Source organism: Solanum pennellii, chromosome 1, assembly GCF_001406875.1.
Source record: "Solanum pennellii chromosome 1, SPENNV200".
In the NCBI taxonomy this organism is placed as follows: domain Eukaryota; kingdom Viridiplantae; phylum Streptophyta; class Magnoliopsida; order Solanales; family Solanaceae; genus Solanum; species Solanum pennellii.
Window position 1 is genome coordinate 91,211,128 of NC_028637.1, and position 20,065 is coordinate 91,231,192.

The 20,065-nt window shown below is 28.3% G+C and overlaps 2 protein-coding genes across 2 annotated transcripts; one reads left to right on the forward strand and one right to left on the reverse strand.

The window, feature by feature from the left end:
• Positions 1–130: 130 nt before the first annotated feature.
• On the reverse strand, positions 131–7,995 carry LOC107027180 (zinc finger CCCH domain-containing protein 31-like). Its single transcript, XM_015228398.2, has 4 exons — positions 7,859–7,995; positions 3,798–4,078; positions 3,461–3,521; positions 131–1,161 (listed from the first exon to the last, which is right to left on the reverse strand). The coding sequence occupies exons 2-4, from the start codon at positions 3,868–3,870 to the stop codon at positions 426–428; spliced, it is 870 nt and encodes a 289-aa protein (XP_015083884.1). The 5' UTR covers positions 3,871–4,078; positions 7,859–7,995; the 3' UTR covers positions 131–425.
• Positions 7,710–8,507, forward strand: LOC107024872. Its single transcript, XM_015225809.1, has one exon. It carries the CDS (start codon positions 7,710–7,712, stop codon positions 8,505–8,507), a length of 798 nt encoding a protein of 265 aa, XP_015081295.1.
• Positions 8,508–20,065: the final 11,558 nt, after the last annotated feature.

Consider the following 20,065-nt stretch of genomic DNA (forward strand, 5'->3'; position numbering starts at 1 on the left):
TTTTAATTTGCGAGTTCCGAATAATCAAACTGTTTAACTTAACAAAATAGTTTCATAATTCAAACATATATTTGGAAACTGGAGTAACTTGATTTTCCCAAGTAGTAGAGGGGGGAAATATTCATCATGGTTAGGTGCTAAAAAGAGATATAAAAAGGATTGTACTGAGCAATTTTGACATTTTCTCGATTTTGAAGCCCAATTATTCTAAAGCGGCAGTAACAAGATCCTATCTAAGGACTCACATAATAGAAGCGTTTTCCAGTCACCAATATACAGATATGACATACCTGGGCAACCCTCATCCTAAACGGATATATATTACACTAACACAGCACAGACAGTATCCTTTCAACGTTTATCCTTGTACTATCTCCTATAAGCAAGCAATATTTTTGCTAATACACAGTATGAATGCCATGAAATCAAGTCAATGGCTTCTGCAACTCACTGGGCCCATGAGCAAAATGGCATTTCTCTCCAAATGTGCACAAACCTTTTGAAAAATTCGCACACATCTTTGTTTTAAGTGGGCCAGGAGGACCTCGAGAAAATGGGGCAGCATTCTTCAGCCCGCCTGTAGGTGTACTGATATTCGATATGAGCTCCCTCACCATGGCACTCGCCTGATTAATCTGATCAAAGGTTCCTTGGAGTTCAACATTTCTTTTGTTAGTGTCCGTTTCGTGCTCCCTTATAAAGAGCTTGACACCAGTAACCCGACATATGTGTTTTGAGTTCACACCACTCTTCCCTATGATGTTTCCAGCAAGAGATGCATCTACACTAATGGTAGTTGTTGCAGATGCTCCAAAGTTTGTAGCAGCTAGACCAGGTTGGGACGGTTCAAGGTAACCTGAGAACCCACTCGGAGGACCTTTGGCTTGGAAATCATCGTACGCTGGACGCACTTGCTTCCCAATATCCATCTCGCCATGAGCAAAGTGGCACTTATCACCAAACCTGCACCCTTCTGCAGTGTTGAACTTGCTGCAGAACTTTGATTTCACAGCTGGGCCAGGACCATCACTAAAAGATGCACTGTTCCTTCCAAATGGAGGTGCTGGGTTTGAACCCATGTTTGATAGCTGGCTCATAGCAGTGTAGCCAGGAACATAATGAAGAAAGTGACATCCCGCCCCAAATGAGCATCCAGAAGTGCTACACCACATCAAGAAAATGAATGTTAGTGTATGCGCAGCTGAGCAACCAAAGAGACAGGCAAATGGAGCCAAGAAAAGAGAAAACACTGGGATGAATATTGTTAAACGCTAGCATGTTTAAAGTATTAGCTTTCTCCCTTCCTATTTTACAAGCTCATAACATTGTTTGAGCAAACACTACCTAACTATTACTTACATAGAGTGGTTGCTATATATGAATATCATGGCACTAGAAAGAAAATATTACTATCTGAAATAAGATTACCACCTTTAAAAAAACCTGTCTATTCAACATGAAACTTACTTGTGACTGCAAGAGATGATTGAAAACTAATATACCAAGTAATAGTGCTAAAAATATTTTTCACTAAACAATGACCATATGAATATCAAATGAGCTTGTTCCATAATTGTATGGCATGATGCACGAGAAACCAACACCAGAATCATTAATCTGGATGCCAGGTAAATCAGCTCATAGATCAAATGCTTTCTGATTACATGAAATTGGAAAGAGAAGGTACACGAGGAACTTTAGCCTGAACTAAATAGATAGATTTACCGGGTTCATTCTTCATCTACACTGAATTCTTGATGCTAAACAGTTCCATCTCAAAACATAAATCAGATCTATTAACCACAACTCACAAAGGCGAGTTAAAATTACAATTTCAAATGAAGAATAGTCGAACACACACACACAAAAAAAAAGTTATGATGCTTCCAGGTTTGCATGTTTGGCATATACGTAACATTTAAGAAATGTTTGATGATAATTATTATATATGGTACAATAGCAGCAATGATGACGTCGACCACACCATAACCTCAAAAATAGTTGAGGTAAGGTTGCCTATGTGATTTTTATATCAATTCCATAAAGAACAAGTTTATTTCAATACTTAAGATAACTAACGGTTTGTAACACAAGAGGTTCTAAACATAATACACTTGTCCAACATTGACATGCAGATTTGTAAATACGTGACCTAATTAAGTTCAATAAAAATAATGTTCCCCATATTGGAATGATATAAGTAATGGTTTAACCAGACAAAAGTTCAGCTTACCTACATCCGTTGACCATTACATATAGACTCCATATCTACAACGACAATATTTCTTCTTCTTTTTTTGATAAAGTTAACATTATAACGACAGTATCTTTTTTGTCCATATACCATTTAAGAACTTTTCAGTTAGCAGTATTAGCTGGCTACGAAAAGAAAGTTTCGTGTTTGATCTTCTTGTCGTTATTGAAGAAGTTGGATTTTTAATGCTTGTATTGTACGATAAAGAACAGTTAGCTAAAACACTACAATCTTAGTATGAGAAGTGGTCAGCACTTACTTGGTTTTGTAATGTGCACTTGTTTTGGTATTAATAAAATTGATCAGTTCAACCAACAATACAAAACACTACAATCACTGAATAATTAAAAATGAGGAAAACAATTGTACTAAGTTCATATACCACCCCCAGAATCCCAGATGTATTCATGACTTCCAGTACTGTCAGTGTAGTTGGCTACCAGACAGTTATGGTTCTATTAGAGAACATTGTCACTAATTTAGTCCAGTAGCTAAAACCTAGCATGTCACAACACAGGCATACTAGCTATGGGGACTTAGAGAATACAGTAATAAAGATTAGGTTTAACAGAAATTATATAGAAAATATGGGAAGTTTGACGAGTATCAATTTCAGGCTCTATTCACACACATCCACACTCAACCTCAAACTTGAAAAACATCTTCCCACGACATATCTTAGATGAACAATACTTGATCCAACACTTCGGCTTGGACATTTATCAATGGTATAGAAATTTTCTATAGGGAACCTGTGAGTAAATACAGCTGATTGAAAATATCAGGAGACGCAGAGTAAAGAGTGCTTATTTCTTTCCCCTTTTCCTATATTTTAATTTTTATGAGCGAGAAATAGTCTAGGTCCAACCTTTAAGACCAACAGCAGCCTTCGAAACTAGGGGTAACAGGCCCTCCCCTCTACCCTTCTCCACTTGAATAGCATGTTTGGTTTGCAGGCACGAGGCTCAAACCTGTGACCTAAATCACAACTCACAAGTCCCTCAATTTTTGCTACTTGAACTAAACCCTGGGGCTTCGTTTTTACATTCATGATGACAGATATGTAGTGCTCCAACAACATCTGGATTTTTCTTTTACCATAACAAGCTTGTTATTCCAAATTTTATGGTTCAAGCATTACAAAACATTATAACATAAATGAATCAAATTGAGAAACACTTGTTTTTAATAGATGAAGCATGAAACCTGTAAAACTTCATGCATGGCTTTGATTTGCTTCCTACACCAGTCGTAAAGGATTCTGATTCTGTTACAAAAGATTAAATATTTCTCTTTAGTTCATAATTTCCGGTGACATTAGCAATTACCAATATATTTAATAGATCCAACTATTCACAGTTTCACATAGTACAATGCTGCAAATAACCTAATTTTAGTCCAAAATCACCTCACCTTTACTGTAACATTAAACAACTCCGAAAACTATAAAGATGATCACTTTTATAAAAAAAACTCGTCGCTTTTACAACAAAAAGGCGTAAAATTCGAGAAAATGAAGTAGACGTAGAAAGAAAAAACTAACCATCTCTTGATTTCTTCATGCCTCCACTGCTACCGAAAGCACCGCCACCTCTTCTCTTCCTCCCAAACTCCATTATCGGCCGTTACAGAGTGAAATTGAAGCAGATAAGTACACCCAAAAAATGAAAGAATTTAACCAAAACAAAAGCACTGAAAATGCTAGGGTTTTGGTTTGGGCAGAGAGAATTGGGCGATTAAAGTTTTGAGATTCAAAATTTTGCAGCTTTAGATCCGCACCTGAATGTGTAATCTTCGTATTTGTAATTGTTCCTTCACTGACACCTAATAAAACAAATTGTAATTAGTGAACTACATGTATTACTAATGACTATTGACTAGAATTAATCATATGTAATTAAATACTCCATTTCAAAATTAATAAATTAGTAATTCAATGCAGATTTACCAAGTAAATTAAATACCATTTTCCAAATTATTATTAAAATATAAATAATTCAAAATATTTATTTTAATTAATGTGAACGATTTATTCTCTTGAAATTATGACCTAAAAATATAAATATAAAATACAACTTGAATTTTTAACAATTCATTTATTTTAAACTACGAAAAAAAGTCTAATAAATCACTTATTTTCAAACAAAAGAAGTATGTTTTTTGATATATATGTATTGTTGTTTTAGTGTATCAGAGATAATTTGTCTTAAGTCGTGTTTATTTGTATACTAATAGCCTTTGTTATAAACTTATAATATCATAGTGCAATGCGTATTAAGCAGGAAATTTAGCCAAATAAAATAAATAAATAATACATATCTAACACGTCTCATTAGTTATTTCATATCTCAACTAATATTAAAATCAATGAAATACATATTAGTTATATTGATATTATTCTAATTTATGAACTGATTTGATATATATTAAAAATAATATGTTCTCCAAAAAATCTAAGTTATACATAATTAAATTGTTTAAAGAGTTATTTGATACTAAGACAAATTATGACTAGATTAATAGTGTAAAAGATATCACAATGCCAAAAATAATAGAATCCAAAAATGAATTATTGATAATAAGCAATAAAGGTCTAAAAGATTTGATGGTTTAACAAATACCTATTTTAGAATTGAACTGGAGTATAATTATAATCTGAGAAATAAATAAAATAATTATAATTTAATAAAATAATTTTTCTATTCATTTTACTTGTCATATTTTTTTGTTAGAAAGTAACAAATGAATTATACATGTTACTATGATATTTATGTATAGGATAAACGTAATGTAAATATGTGCAAATTAGATTATAACACGTAAAAGACAAATGGTATTAATTAATAGAATAGCTAAATAACACTTGACGACAAATTAACTTGATAAAGTGGTTGAAGCTCGAAATTACATCGAATAATAGCAAATTTTATATATAAATCATGCAAAATGATATTAAAGACTAATGATATTGCTTCATAAATAGTTAAAACTCGACAACAAATTAACTTGATAAAGCGATTAAAGCTGAAATATACACGAAATAGTTGCAAATTTTGTATATAAATCATGCAACATTTTCCATGTAAGGACATGACAGAATATATGATAAAATTTGTTTTGCTAATCAAAAATCTACTATTTCTATCTTGTCAAGTAACTCATGTCAGCTACGATGTATTATGAGAGTCATTAGTGTCAGCTTAATTTTTATTTTTTACGTTCAGTACTATTTGTTATTTTATTGTATTTGATCACTTAATTCTCTTAACATCCTCACTTACAAATTCAATATGCATTTTTTAGGGCAAACAGTGATATCAATTAATATATAAATTTTAATAATTATACAATATAATTTAAAATAAATAATTAATATTAAAATTAGAATACTTTAAAATTGAATAGAGGGAGTAACAAATACTCGCTTCTTCTTCTTTTCTGATTTTATGTGAATGTTGTTGAAATTGCACATTATGCTCATATTTATTTGATAAATGCATAAAAATATTAAGTGCAGCCGTGCTATTGAAATTATTTTTTTATTATGCTATTTAGATTAGTGGTTTAAAAAATAAATTCATCTTTAATGATGATTTATATATGTACTTCATTTGTTTTAAAATAAGTGTCGTTTTAATCCTTATTACTCTCAGATATATTATTTGAATGTTTGATACATCACAAATGATACATTACATAATAGAGAATCGGAGGTATGCATCTGAGGGAGGATGGGATGAATGTATTCTAGAGAGAATTTCTGTAATTTTTTAAATAATAGAAAAATTAAGAGATTATGATATCTTAAGTTGTGTATTTATGTAATTTTTTCTAAAATAAATACTCCGTCCATCCACTATTGTTTGTCATGGTTTCTATTTTTAGAGTCAAACTATAAGAACTTTGACTAATATTTTAAGATACATTTTGTCATCATATTGATAATAAAAGAAATTGCAATTTATAATACTTTTCATATAGTTTTTAAATATATAATTTTTTTGTTTAAATATCGAATTAATGCAGTTTAATTTAGGTTTAAGAATTAGTCAAATTAATTTTTGAAAATCACAACATGACAAATAAAAGTGGACGGATGGAGTATGATATAACATTTTTTTTTAAAAAAAAAGGTATATCTACGTAATCCTTTGTAGAAAAGAAGTCATATGTTATCACTTTAGCATTAGCCTGGCCCACAAACATTAGTTAAACTTTCAGCCCAACCTAACAAAACTAACAGCCAATCCCTCTATGTGCTTCTCATGAGATTTTTGTGTATCAAACCTATGCTCATTCTGAATTAAAAAAATTATTCAAATATGAAAATATGTCAATTTCTTTATAATTATTAACTAAGAGCTCACTTGGTACAAGAAATAAAGAAAAAATGATTTGTAATTAATTTTTGAATGAACTTATTCCACCTTTGATTCAAACACAATTGTAGGGTAACTTATTTTAAAATTGTAGTACTTTTTCCATTTTAAAAAAGAATGGACCTAGTTTGACTTGGTAAGGAGTTTAAGAAAATAAATAAGACTTTTCTATCTTGTGATCATAAATTAAACAGTTAAACTTATGTTAAATTTACCAAAATGTCCTTTAAACTTATGGCATTAAAAACGTCATATCAAAAACTGAATTAAAGTGTTGCGTAAAAAGGGAAAAAAGGTCATTCTTTTTTTTTAAAAAAAAACTAAAAGGAAAAACTGTCATTTTTCAAAACCGATAAGATATTATGCTTATTCTATATTGAAAGTGGAATAACAATTTAGAGATAAATTATTTGTGTATACCCTTTTTTAAAGAAGTTATATCTATGTATGTAATCCTCTCTAGAACAAAAATCTCCCAATGTGATCACTTTAGCATTAGCCCGGCCCACAAACATTGGTTAGACTTTCAGCCCAACCCAACAAAATTAACCACCAATCCCTTATGTGCAATCCTGAAGTCTTTTTCTTCCTCAAAAGTGAGAGATCCGTCTAAGAATAATAGAAAAGGGATATATCATCGAATCGAATCTCAAAGAATATGCTTCTTACGAGATTTTTATGACAACAAATATATGCTCATTAGTCATTAATATATTAAATTTTTATAATTAATTATGGACTTATTTGATACGAAAAATAAAAAACATAAACTTATTTGTTCGAATATCATTCTAATATTATTTTATTTTAATAAAATAATAATTTTAAAATAATTGATTTTTAATTAATTATAAAATAAAATTAAAATCAAGTGTCTGAAGTCCGTATTAAAGTAGCAAATGGCTCACCAGTTGCCACATCACTTAATGTTTACCCTTTATAGCAACTATACTATATACCTCCCAAAATTAAAAACGATGAAAATAACCTTTAGCTACACAATCGAAAGAAATGGCAAGAGCCTCCATTAAAGCTCTACAACATTTCTCAAAGGAGAATTCACCTTTGCAAAAATAATGAAAGCTTCATTGAAATTTCGAGAAAATCAAAACCCAATTGTGAAAGTCAAAATCCCATTAAACACATTAGGTTTTCCATTACGGTCTTGTATTGAAACTAGCAGTAATGATGTCAAACACAAAGATTTATGTTTGAGTTTCAGTACCTTTTTCCAATCCGGTCCGGTTCTGAAGCTGTTTTACCGGCCCAATGATTCAGACCGGCCTTTCGGTTTGGTTGTCAAAACCGGAGTCGGATCTCTTGGTTCTCCTATTGAAGCACCCATGACAATGCGTGCGGAGTTTAATTTTCTAGGTAATGGAAACCCTAGCCTTTTCCTTCACTTTAAACCTCAATTGGGTGATTTTTCAATCCGGAGTTCGGTTAATTCGAGCAAAATCCAAAACGACGACGTACAGAGCAACAATATTGTCCCTAAGGATGAGAGCGGGAAAGTGACCTGGGCTAATTTGTTTGCGCCGGAGGGGTTATTAGGTGGGGAAGTACACGCCAGAACGGTGTTTCCGATAGTGGATAAGGTGGTGGGGAAGATAGGATGGAGTTTGAAGTTTCCGGCGACGGAGACTGATTTTCCGATGGGGAAAATGCCGTACATGACGGTTAGCAAATTGGCAATCGAACACGTGTGCAAGGATAAGGCGGGGATAGTTCGAAATTCGCGGGGGGATGATGGTGATGACTTGGCTATGGCGTGTTTGGCAGTGAAGAAAGAGCTGGATAATTTGGAGTCGGAGAAAGAGTCTCTGTGGAAGGAACTAGAGGAGATGAAATCGGAGATGTCGCCGGGAAGTTAGTACCGGCCTCCGGTGGTAGAAAGATGACGAGATTGAGAAGAATAATAGAGAGAGTGAGAAGTAGAAAAGCGTGGTAGCAGTGGAGAGATTAAGAAGAATTGTGCAGTTAATACTCTGTGATTAATGCCTTGTAATTATGTGTTTAAATAGCAACTAGTTAATAAATGCTCAGTCGCACAGTATACCATCATTTTATTATGAGCCGTAAATTTGTAGCAATCACGATTCATATTAGTTGTTATATTAAATCTTAGAATGAAAGAAAAAATGTTTTTCCTATCAAGCTTGCTGCGTCGTGATTAAGAAAAATAATACTTCCGCCAAGAGCTGTCAATATGGATTAGCCCTATTTAGTCGATCTGGCTTAATCCGAAATTTAATAAAGCTGGGTTATGGTTTTTGAAACCCATTTGATAAAAAAGCTTTTTAGCTCGGCCTGAATAATCATGCTGATTTGTGAGGGCTTGAGAAATATCGGTAGGACCGATCAGTGGGCCAATAAAAATAATTAAAAAATATAATATAATATCAAAATTTAAAATTAAAGAGAGTTTAAACTCAAAACAATTACGTTAATATTTCTATTTAAATATTTATACTTTTACTTGAAAAAAAAATTTAATAAATATTATAAAGGTAATTTTATTTGTGAATTTGATTAAAAATTAGTAACATTAACATCATGTAATATTGTTTTGTTGATATTTATGATAATATTTTTAAATTATAATTTATAATTTAATTTAATAATTATAAAAATAATATATTTTTAATATTAAGTGGGCTGGTCCATCAAGCCTGTAGCCCACGTACTTGTGGGTTGGGCTGGCCATTTTCTAGCCCACACTAAAAATGGGCTAGCCCGACCTGACCCGTAAATGTCGAAGCCTGTATGGGTTAGCCCGGATGGGATGGGCTAGCCCATATTGACAGCTCTACTTCCTCCGTTTCAAAAAGAATAACCGTATTTCTTTTTTAGTTTATTCAAAAAAGAATGATCCCTTTCCCTTTTTTTGCAACACTTTAACTTTAACTTTAACTTTTCACGTGACATGTTTAAGACCACAAGATTAAAAGACATTTTAGTACATTTGACACAACTTTAATTTAGAACCACAAGATTAAAAAGTCTTTTTTCTTTTTTTTTTATATTCTGTTCCAAGTCAAATTAGATCATTCTTTTTTAAACAGAGAGAGTGAAAGTTATAATGAGTTTAGGAAAAAATAAATAAATAAACTAAAGTTTAGGAGAAAGACAAGTTAGTAAGTATACATACTAGTTATAATTGAAACTTAAATCCTACCTATAGCTATTTACAACATCAAAGGATTGTTTTAAGGATGAAAACCTCTAATTTTCTTTGAGCCTAAATATTTTTAATAGTCTAATATAAAAAGAATAGGGATAACAAATGAATGGAGATTTAAATTATGTAGGGTAGAGAGGGTTTAAAGCTATTTAAGGTGAGGCAACTGGCAAGTGTAGAGTGGATTAAAAATAAGGAAAAATTATATGAATTAATATATTTTTGAAAATAATTTTTGATTTTAGCAAAATTTTTTATTTACTATTATTTATAGCAATATTGTGATAAATCTGTAATATGTATTCAAAATGAATTATGTATGCAATATATTTGAATTATAATTGTTTTTGAAATATATTATGTTTGTTTGGTAAAAAATTGTCACATTGTATTTTAAGTGTATTAAAATGTGTAATAAATGTATTATCTATCATTAAAACTTGTATTATATTTGAATAATAAATTTATCTTTGTAATATGTATTAAACTTGTATTATGAATGAATTAAAAATGGTCAAGTGAAAAAAAATGTTATTGCTATAAATGGTAAATATTTTTTTATTATTGTATATTTATGTAAGTTTCTCTTAAAATAATTGTTTTAACAAATTGATGCATGATGGCCGTAGGAGATAGTATTTTCCTTTGTGTAATAACCAAATTGGGAGAAATTTGTTTGTCTTCTTTGAATAGAACTTGTTGTATTAGGTTTGTCTAGTATGAGTTACCGCTTCAATGTGGTTTGAGACTCGAAATTATTACTTAGAAGCAGGATTTACCTTGTAAACGCCCAAAAAAAATAGCAACGACTGATTTTCTTGTGACTGAGTAAAAATAAAAAAACTCTATTTATTTAATGTAATATCTCTAAGTTTTTTTATGGGCTAAAAGAAAACAAAGGCAAACTAAACGCAGATTTACATTTCGTTTCCTCAAACAGGGTCTGGACTAAGTTTAACATTCCCAAAATAAATGTGGGTAATTTACGGGAATCACTTTGGAAAAGGACATATTTTAAAGGAAAAATAATGCGGTTAAGCAAATTTATATAACGTATTTAATTACTCAATATAGTTATAGTTTGCTATAACTATCACTCGCGACTAATATTATACATTAATTATGTGGGTTGATTTCGAGTTTATATAATTAATCACGTTTATATATGTATAATTCGCTAAATATACAAATATATATGTATAATATATAATTATTTAATCGATATACATATACAATTCAACTCTCTAATATATTTCTGATATATTTTTTTAATTTTGCAATTTAAAAAGTTAATATATTCTTTTTGTGATTTAGGTGGTATTCATCTTTTCTCTCTTGAAATTGTTGAATTTGAGTTTTAGGGTAAAAAATATTTGCCCAACGAAATATATATTATAATTAAAAATACTTTGACAAACAAATGTTTATTAAGAGAACAGTAAGAGACAATAGTTAAAATCATGAATTTGAGTAATAAAAAATGAAAATCATCTCAAAATAAGAGTTATTCTTAGAAAAAATAATAATTTGATGTTCAACTTTTGATTCCGTTTATTTTATAGATAAAAATTTAAGTTTAATAAGTTTTACGTTATGAATGATAATTTTGACGATAAACCTTAAAGGTATTTTAAGGTTAATAAAAACTAAAAATTTTAAAAATCACTCATTTTCAAGAGTATCGAGGTGAACGAGGGGAAATAAAAGTGAAAAGAAAAAGGGTGATTGTATTTTTCTATATTTTATTTGTAAATGAATGTTGTGGAGCCTATTTTCCACTGTCTTTCCTCTAATAAGGGAGGAAAAAGGAGCTGGCAAAAGGTCACTCACACTGCCTTTAGTGTCCCACAACAACTCCCATATTACATATATTATCAACAATATTTGTAATTTTAGATTTATGTCTGAACATATGATTAATATGATTAGAGATCATGGTTCAAATTTTGAATTCTCCTAAAAAGTATAATTGAGGGATTCAAAATTGTGATTTCCATTATCACTAACATTTATTTATAACAGGAACATGGATATATGCTAATGCGGCTAAAGAGTTACGATATCTTGCATATGAATTGTAGTTTGCTTATTTGATAAGATCGTATAAGAATTGAGATAATTTTAATAGTTTTTTGACAACATGTTTTATGTTTAGAAAAGAAAAATTTTAACTTCCTATCACTCTGATTAATATCATAATTTTGAAGCATAATCATTTCATTTTGTATATTCAAACGGAGCCAAGAGAAAGTTAATTTTGTAGAGAAAAGATTATTAAGTGAAATACTAATTAATATAAAAAAAAGTATCAAAAATTAACTAGAGACAAATGAGAGGGGTACCTACGTTTTTTTCTTTTCCTTTTTCAAAAGGATATTCTTTCTGACTCAGAATATGTCTACTTAGCCTTTAGCACTTATTTCTAATTATTATTATTATTATTATTATTATTATAGATATTTTGACTAAAGTATATCTAAATAAATTTGCATATTATTACATGCCAAAAAATGTTCAGATATATTACAAAGAAAAAGCCAAAAAAATCATGTTCAGAGATCATCACACGATCCTACGTAGCTGTAATTGATAGTTTCATTATAGTTAACGTGTTTTTGTGATTTGTCCATTTATTAAACTTTAAAACATAATAAAACTGAAAGAAGGGTTAATATCACTTCTAATCCTTCAAATTATGACTTTAGTCCTTAATGATATTTTCTTAAGCATGTGTTTCGTCTTTTTAAGAATGTGCGGTTTTGATTCTATAACTTGTGAATATTTATAATTTTTACTGTGTTTAAAAGCATTTTTAATCACTTTATTATATATATTTGTGTGTGTTATGTGAAGTTTGTAGTGGAACCTATTATTTATTATAATTTTAGTAGATTTTATATATAAATTTACACTCCAGATTAGGAGTATTGAATGTAAATGGACTTGTTGATTGAACCTTATATCTGTTGCTATTTATGAGGATTTGTTATTATTTACTAGTCAATTCAAATCAAGTTAAAATTATGTCTAGATGTGACTTCTTCAAACTCAATTTTTTTTCAAATTGTAGCAAAAGTAAGTTGTTTAAAGATAGCAAGAGAAACAAATAATTCTAGAAACATCTCTTTGTATATGAAAGTAAGTGGTGATCAAGGATAAAAATGTAATTTCATACTTACAAAAATCTACCAAAAGTAATAAGAAGAAACTAAATAGTTCTAGAAACATCTTTCATTAATGTTATTTCTATCAACACATTTTGTTTTAACTTCACTATTTTTATGAGTTTCATTACTCTATCTAATTATTATTTTAATTAATTCTTACTATTTTTATATTGATTATGCTTACTAAAAAGGCCTACTTTAACATAAAAATTCATTACTATAATTAATTAGTTTCACCTTTATTTTGACTCTAAGTAATGTACCTAAAAAGAAACAAGTATGATAAAATTAATAATATATTAGATTTAAATTAAAGAATAAATAAAATTAATTTCAATATTTTTAAAATAATATTTTTAAAAAATATTAAAAAGTAACTTTACAAATAAAATGAATAGGATGATATATTTGTATTTAAAGTGAACTAAAAATGTTTACTAGATTATAAAAGAGTAGTTATTCATCAAAATATATAATTAAATTTGTACTTTGACTTGATTTCAAATATATTAATCTAAATATGTGTTTGATTTAAAAAGTTAAGAACAATCTACCGTAATGATCATTTCATATATATTTTATTTTAAAAATTATAAATTGTATTTTTAAATTTCATTAAAAAAAAAATTCAAGTGATAAATTTCCTCCACAAGTTACATGACTTTTCTAAAAACTATAAATTATAAGTCTATGACACAAATAAATACACATTATCTCATTCTTCATTTCATTCACTCCTCAATTCTCTCCCCTCTCATATTTATACCAATAAATTTTTCGTCCTTTATATTTTATTTGTGTCCTAAATATTATACACTCTTGTGTAGATCTCTTATTAGGAAAACCAATAATGCGTTTTGATTAAATCTCTCTATAATAACTCAACTTTCACCAAAATTCAACTAATTCACACTTTTCAAACACCCTAATAAATCAATTAACATGTTCGATTCAACATCAATCACAATTACTTTTCTCAAAATGCTTAATTCAAAAGGAATGCAACCAGTGAGATAGCTCTTCAAGAACAAAATTTTCAACAATTTCAGAAGCATGCATGTCATTTCCTTTGGCTCTCTTCGGACTTTTCAATTTCATGGCATTATTTTGGATTGTAGGGATATTTTTTGAAGTATCTAATTTGCTTAATTTCTCTTTCTATGTATAATCTCAAAACTTCACGTAACATATATGTCACTATATAATTTAATGAAAAAACATGTATTTATTTATTACTATTATTTTATCATAGTTAGAATCATTTTAAGTTATATAAATTATTATATTAACTAACTCATGTTAAATTACTGCAGTATATATTATATCAACTGTTGCTGACATTTTTAAATCATCTCTCTTTGATATAAATCATTAATCCATCATGTTTATCAATTACTTTGAAAAAAATTCTTTCTTTCGATGGTATCCACAAATTGTCTAAGCTCTGAACCTCTTTATATGTATCATTTTCACCTGTATAATCTAATAGACCACTGACATTCATTTTATTATGATATTTTGATCGAGATTATTAATCATAACGTTGAATTTATGAATATTATTTTCACAAGAGAGTTCATTCAAATCCTTGAGGTTTTATGAAATGAATATCAACTTTTTTTATTTAAATGGATATCAAGAAATAGTTTTTTAACTTTCTAATAAATTGTATAAATAAAAAGAAATAAGAAAAATGTCAAAAAATTGAATAAAATGATTAATGAAACTAGATTTTTTAAACAATCATATTAATTTATTATGTATAAGTTATTATATTAATTGTTATTATATTTATTAGTGAAGAATTGAGAAGTCACACTAAATTCCAATTTCCAATCATGCATTCTCCTTTTAATTAGATTCAGTTATTTTACTTTAATTAATAAAATACGGAAAAACAAAGAAAAATATCAAGAAAGGAGAAAAACGATAAATATGAATGATGACATTAGAAAGGTCCAATATATATATATATATATATATATATATACATACATATATATATATTTATATTATAACAAAAAAATTCTGCTAACAACACTAAATTAATGTACTCAACTAAATAAGATAATTACTTCTTATAATTAACTTTTAAAATATTTGCATATAAATTTTTAAAAAATTATTGAATTTAAAAATTTTAACTTTTATTACTTTTATAAAATTCAAGAGTGAGGTAAATGTTTTTATCGCATTCTTAAAAATAATAAGGTGGCATGACATTTTATTAGGAAAGAGGTTCATATTTTGAAGAAAATAAGACTAATTCAATAATATTGTGATCTTAAAAAAAAATAAAAGTAATATTACAAGGCAATTTTTTAAACATGACCTATTATACGAGGAATTTGCTTTCAAATTTCTTTTATGTTGCAATTCAATACTTTCTCCATTCTCATATTAAAATAAAATTAATTATTTTTTTCTCTTTTCATCTCCACAATTAATACTCTTAAAGAAATATTATTAAAAAGTTAATTTAACTAGAAAATAATGAATTCATGAAATGTTTTGAATTTCATGAAAACTAGTAGTTCTATTCTTTACGTGGAATATAATTATTGAAATTATAAAATATTTTTATTTTGTAGCGGCATTAATTAATCAATAAATTAAGAAATATTACACTAAAAAATGTTTTTAAAATTTAATGAATGTTATCTTATTTTTTCTCCTTAAAAAGAACATGGTGAGATATTGAAAAGGGATAAAAATGGAACAATAAAAAATAATGAAAGATCAAATCATTAGAAGAAAGAGAGCGAATAGAATATTGAAGTGAATATAAATACATGCTTTCTTGGACAGTGATTTTTATTGGACAGTATAATTTTTTAAAATCATCTAGAGACTTAAGACTTTTCTTAGTGATTTAACTTTATAGAACATTTTAGTTATAAAAAAAAATGTATTTATAGCAACAGCCTTTCCAGTCCCCTTTAGGTATTTTTTATTAAAAAGAAAAAAAATTATTAGGCAGTGTAATCTTTTGAAGTCATCGAGTGGTTTAAGACGTTTTTTAGTGGTTTAACTTTAGAAAATATTTTGAGTAAAAAATTATATTTACAACAATACCCTTCCCAACCTCCTTTAGTTATGAATTTACCCAAAAAAAAAATAAGATCATATCATTCCTACAACAAAAAAAAGTATTATGCCAAATATATTTTCCCTTTACTATATTGACGCAAGTGTAAATCTAAAATTTGTCAATCAATAAATAAAACAATATTTCATCAGTTTAAAAAAGAATGATCTCCTTTCTTCTTTGGTTTGTTTCAAAAAGAATGATCTCTTTCTTTTTTTGGTAACATTTTAAAATCAGCTTTCCACGTGACATGTTTAAGGCCACAAGATCAAAGGGTAATTTTGTATGTTTAACCTAACTTTAATTTAGGACCACAAAATACAAAAATCTTCTTTATACTCTTAAACTGCATGTCAGTTAAACCAGGTCATTCTTTGTAAAACGGAGGGAGTATCTCTTTTGTAAACTTGTCCGTTAATTAACAATCTATTAGTATCAACAATTACAATAATAGTAATTATTATAGGTAAAAAGGACAAATATACCCCCGAAATATCGTAAATAGTATGTAAATATCTTTCGTTATACTTTTAAGATGCTGATGCACTTACCGTCCAAATTTTGGAGCGTATATACCCCTTTTACTAATGGCGAGTCACGTGTCTTAATCTAAAATATTTTTCTAATTTTTAGTAAATTTTTACCCATTATCAAAAGATCCACCCACATCAATTTTAAACCCACCCAAATAATATAAATACCCAGCCCATATATAACTTAAATCTGCTTTAAAAGCAGAACATGGCCGGAGAGCGCATCCAATACCTTGAGAATTTCACAAGCATCGCTACAAGAATTTTGATTCGATTCACCGAAGCAATTGACTGAATCAGTCTCCTCATCTGAGTCTCAGTTCAATTACAATTAAAGCAATTGCATCGATTTCGAGTGCACCGATGTTGATCTTCACATTCCTCAATAAAAGTCTACACAATTTTAGCCAGACAAACAGAACTATACTCGCATTCTTCTTATTCCCAGTCAAATCCTCATCGGTGTCCAGCTTCTCTGTCGCCGATGATCTCAAAAGCCCTTAAAATTGCATCTCAAATAGCCCCGCTTGAACCGTGACTTCGAAACCGGTTGAAACGATTCACAATCTTCCTAAATTTCAAACAAAAATCGGTTGAGCCAAACCAAAATTAAATTACCTTTTTATACCGTCAAAGAACTATTATTTAGAGCAGAAAATTAGTATTGTAGCATGGAATAACTTCAAAACACTGCTAAGCTTAAAAGTCTTATCATTTGCTTAAGGTACAACAAACACGAGGCGGCGGCTAAAACTCGTTGTTTTTGCGACGGACACCAGACATGACATCATCACACCAACACTCCATAGTAACAAAATCGATTGCCGGAAAAATCATTTCCGGTGATATGACCGATGAAGATCAAACAAAAGCCAGAAATGTAATAAAGGCGTGGATGAGAGCGTGGAGTATTAGCGCAGTGATTAGGAAAGAATATTGGTGCATTTTATTTTAAAACAAAATTTAAAAAGCGGAAGATGTGTACTCATATGGGTGGATATTATGTTATTTGGGTAGGTTTAAATTAATGTGGGTGAATTTTTTGATAATGGGTAAAAATTTAATAAAAATTAGGTCAATGATTTAGATTGTGATATGTGTCCCGCCGTTAGTAAAAAGGGTATATATGCCTCAAAATTTGGATAGTAAAGGCATCAACATCCTAAAAGTATAAAAAAAGATATTTACATACCATTTACGATAATTCAAAAGTATATTTGTCTTTTTTCCCATTATTATATTTCATCACGTGTCTCTCTCATGCAATGATTGAGCGAAGCTTTCAATTTTTCGCAATTAGTTTTCTGTAAATATGAAAGACTAATATCTTTATCACGTAATTTTTAAATTTTTATTATATTTTTATGTCTTTTTAATTTTGGAATATCACGTCAAGATCATTTGTAAATATAATTTTGACTTTGGATCTTGTTCGTCTTTTAATTTTGTTCGATATTTTTTCTTCAATTGATTCTATCGTAATAGTAAATTATAAAAATTCGACTATAAACTAACTGATATATAGTTAATATCTAAATAACTTGATTTGATAGTATCAATATTGCTATAAACAATTTTATTAAGTTGAATCAAGTAATAATTAAAATAAAAATAGTATAACATCTTTTAAGAAATTATAATTTTAAATCTTAAACATGGTTTCTAGATATTTGATTTTACGAGGAAACAAACAAATATATTTAGTATATATCTTTACATTTTTTGATGAGTAAAAACGGCAATGTAGTCGCATAACCTCATAATTAACATTCTAAAATATAATTCAATGAATGTCAATACTTCAACAAGTAATTTATAGAGAGTACCTGGTTTTTCTGTTTCATTTTATATTTCACATTTTTATTTTACATTTGCATTAAAAATTATTTATTTTACCTTTTTATTTTTGTTTAATATTTTCTTAAGTCAATTTTATAATAAATGGTGATTACTTTTTCAAGATTAATTAAGTAGTCTATCAAAGATATAATAGGCAAAATATAGTAATTTATAAGTAAATTTTATAAAATGACAAGTATTATAATACACCTATTTACAGAAAATGATGACATATAAAATGGACAGAGGAAGTATTAAAATTATAACGACAATCTCGTAGTTTGTGTTAGTGTACCATAAGGTACCAAAATGGATGGATGAGGTTAACGTAATATAATTGTAGTTAATGTGAAATTTTCAGTTAATCGCTTTAATATTATCTTGTGCATACATTTGACGTTATTTTTAAATTTTTTTCTTTAAATATATATTTTCTACATTTTTACTCGATTATAAATAAATTAAAATTTGAAAATAATTAAGACTCCTTAAAAGATAAATACCCGAAAGGAAAAAGGCTCAAATATGTCACTAACTTTCAGAAAAAACTCATTTATGTTATCAGTTAAAAGTTTGGCTCATTTATATCATTATCGTTAAAGAAAAGGCTCATTCATGCCATTATTTTTAAAAGTTTGTTTTGCAAAATCATTTTTGACACGTAACCAATTATAATTCGGCCGCGGCATCAATTTTTTTGATGAAAAAATAAAAAAGATAATTCAATATTTATTCAGAATTATGATTTTTTTTAATTAAAAAAATTGATGACTGTGGCTAAATTATAATTGGCCACGTGTCAAAAATTGTTTTGTAAAATCACCGTTAAAAAATAATGGCATGAATGAGCATTTTCTTTAACGTAATGGTATAAACGAGCCAAACTTTTAACTGATGACATAAATGTGCCTTTTCTGAAAGTTCGATGGCATATTTGAGCCTTTTTCCTATACGAAACATATGACGTAAGAAAGATTCGTCCAATATATTTATTAAAAATACATAAAATTAATGTATAAATATGAGTTAATTGACTTCAATTAGTGAATCCTTTTTTTTTAATAGCAAATGTTAGTTATTTTGCTGTGACAATTCCTTGGGTATTTTTTTTGACGTTTATCTTCAAAGCTCTCTTTTTCAAAACATAATTATCTTTTTATATATACAGTCTTACTCAAATAATATAATAGATTTCGACATGATCTATTCTGTCAAAAAAAAATATTACTATTTGCTTTTAGTGAATTTGCCGTACAAATAATAATAATAATAATAATAATAATAATAATTCTTTCAATATTTCTTCATAGGAGTGTACATGGTCTGGCTGGTTTGATTTTTTCAAATATTAAATCAAATCATTTGTATTGGATTTTTAAATCTATAAACCAAATCAAATCAATAAAATTTGAATTTTTCAACTTCAGGTTTTTTCGATTTTTTTTGGGTTGTTCCACTAAAGTATTCATACAAACATATAATTTACTTATACTTCAAATATTTTTTCAGTCCTACCATAATACAACTAACTAAGGTGTTTCTTAAGAATATAATACAAACAACGTATGATTAATGACACTAAGATATTCAACAAAAATATAATAATAATGAAATCGCGTAAAAC

Coding starts and splice junctions, on each gene's coding strand:
- LOC107027180 (XM_015228398.2), bottom strand. CDS start 3,870: ATGGAGTTTGGGAGGAAGAGAAGAGGTGGCGGTGCTTTCGGTAGCAGT. Junction 3,522..3,797: donor CATGAAGAAATCAAGAGATG/GTTAGTTTTTTC, acceptor CTTTTGTAACAG/AATCAGAATCCTTTACGACT. Junction 1,162..3,460: donor CCATGCATGAAGTTTTACAG/GTTTCATGCTTC, acceptor GATGTGGTGTAG/CACTTCTGGATGCTCATTTG.
- LOC107024872 (XM_015225809.1), top strand. CDS start 7,710: ATGAAAGCTTCATTGAAATTTCGAGAAAATCAAAACCCAATTGTGAAA.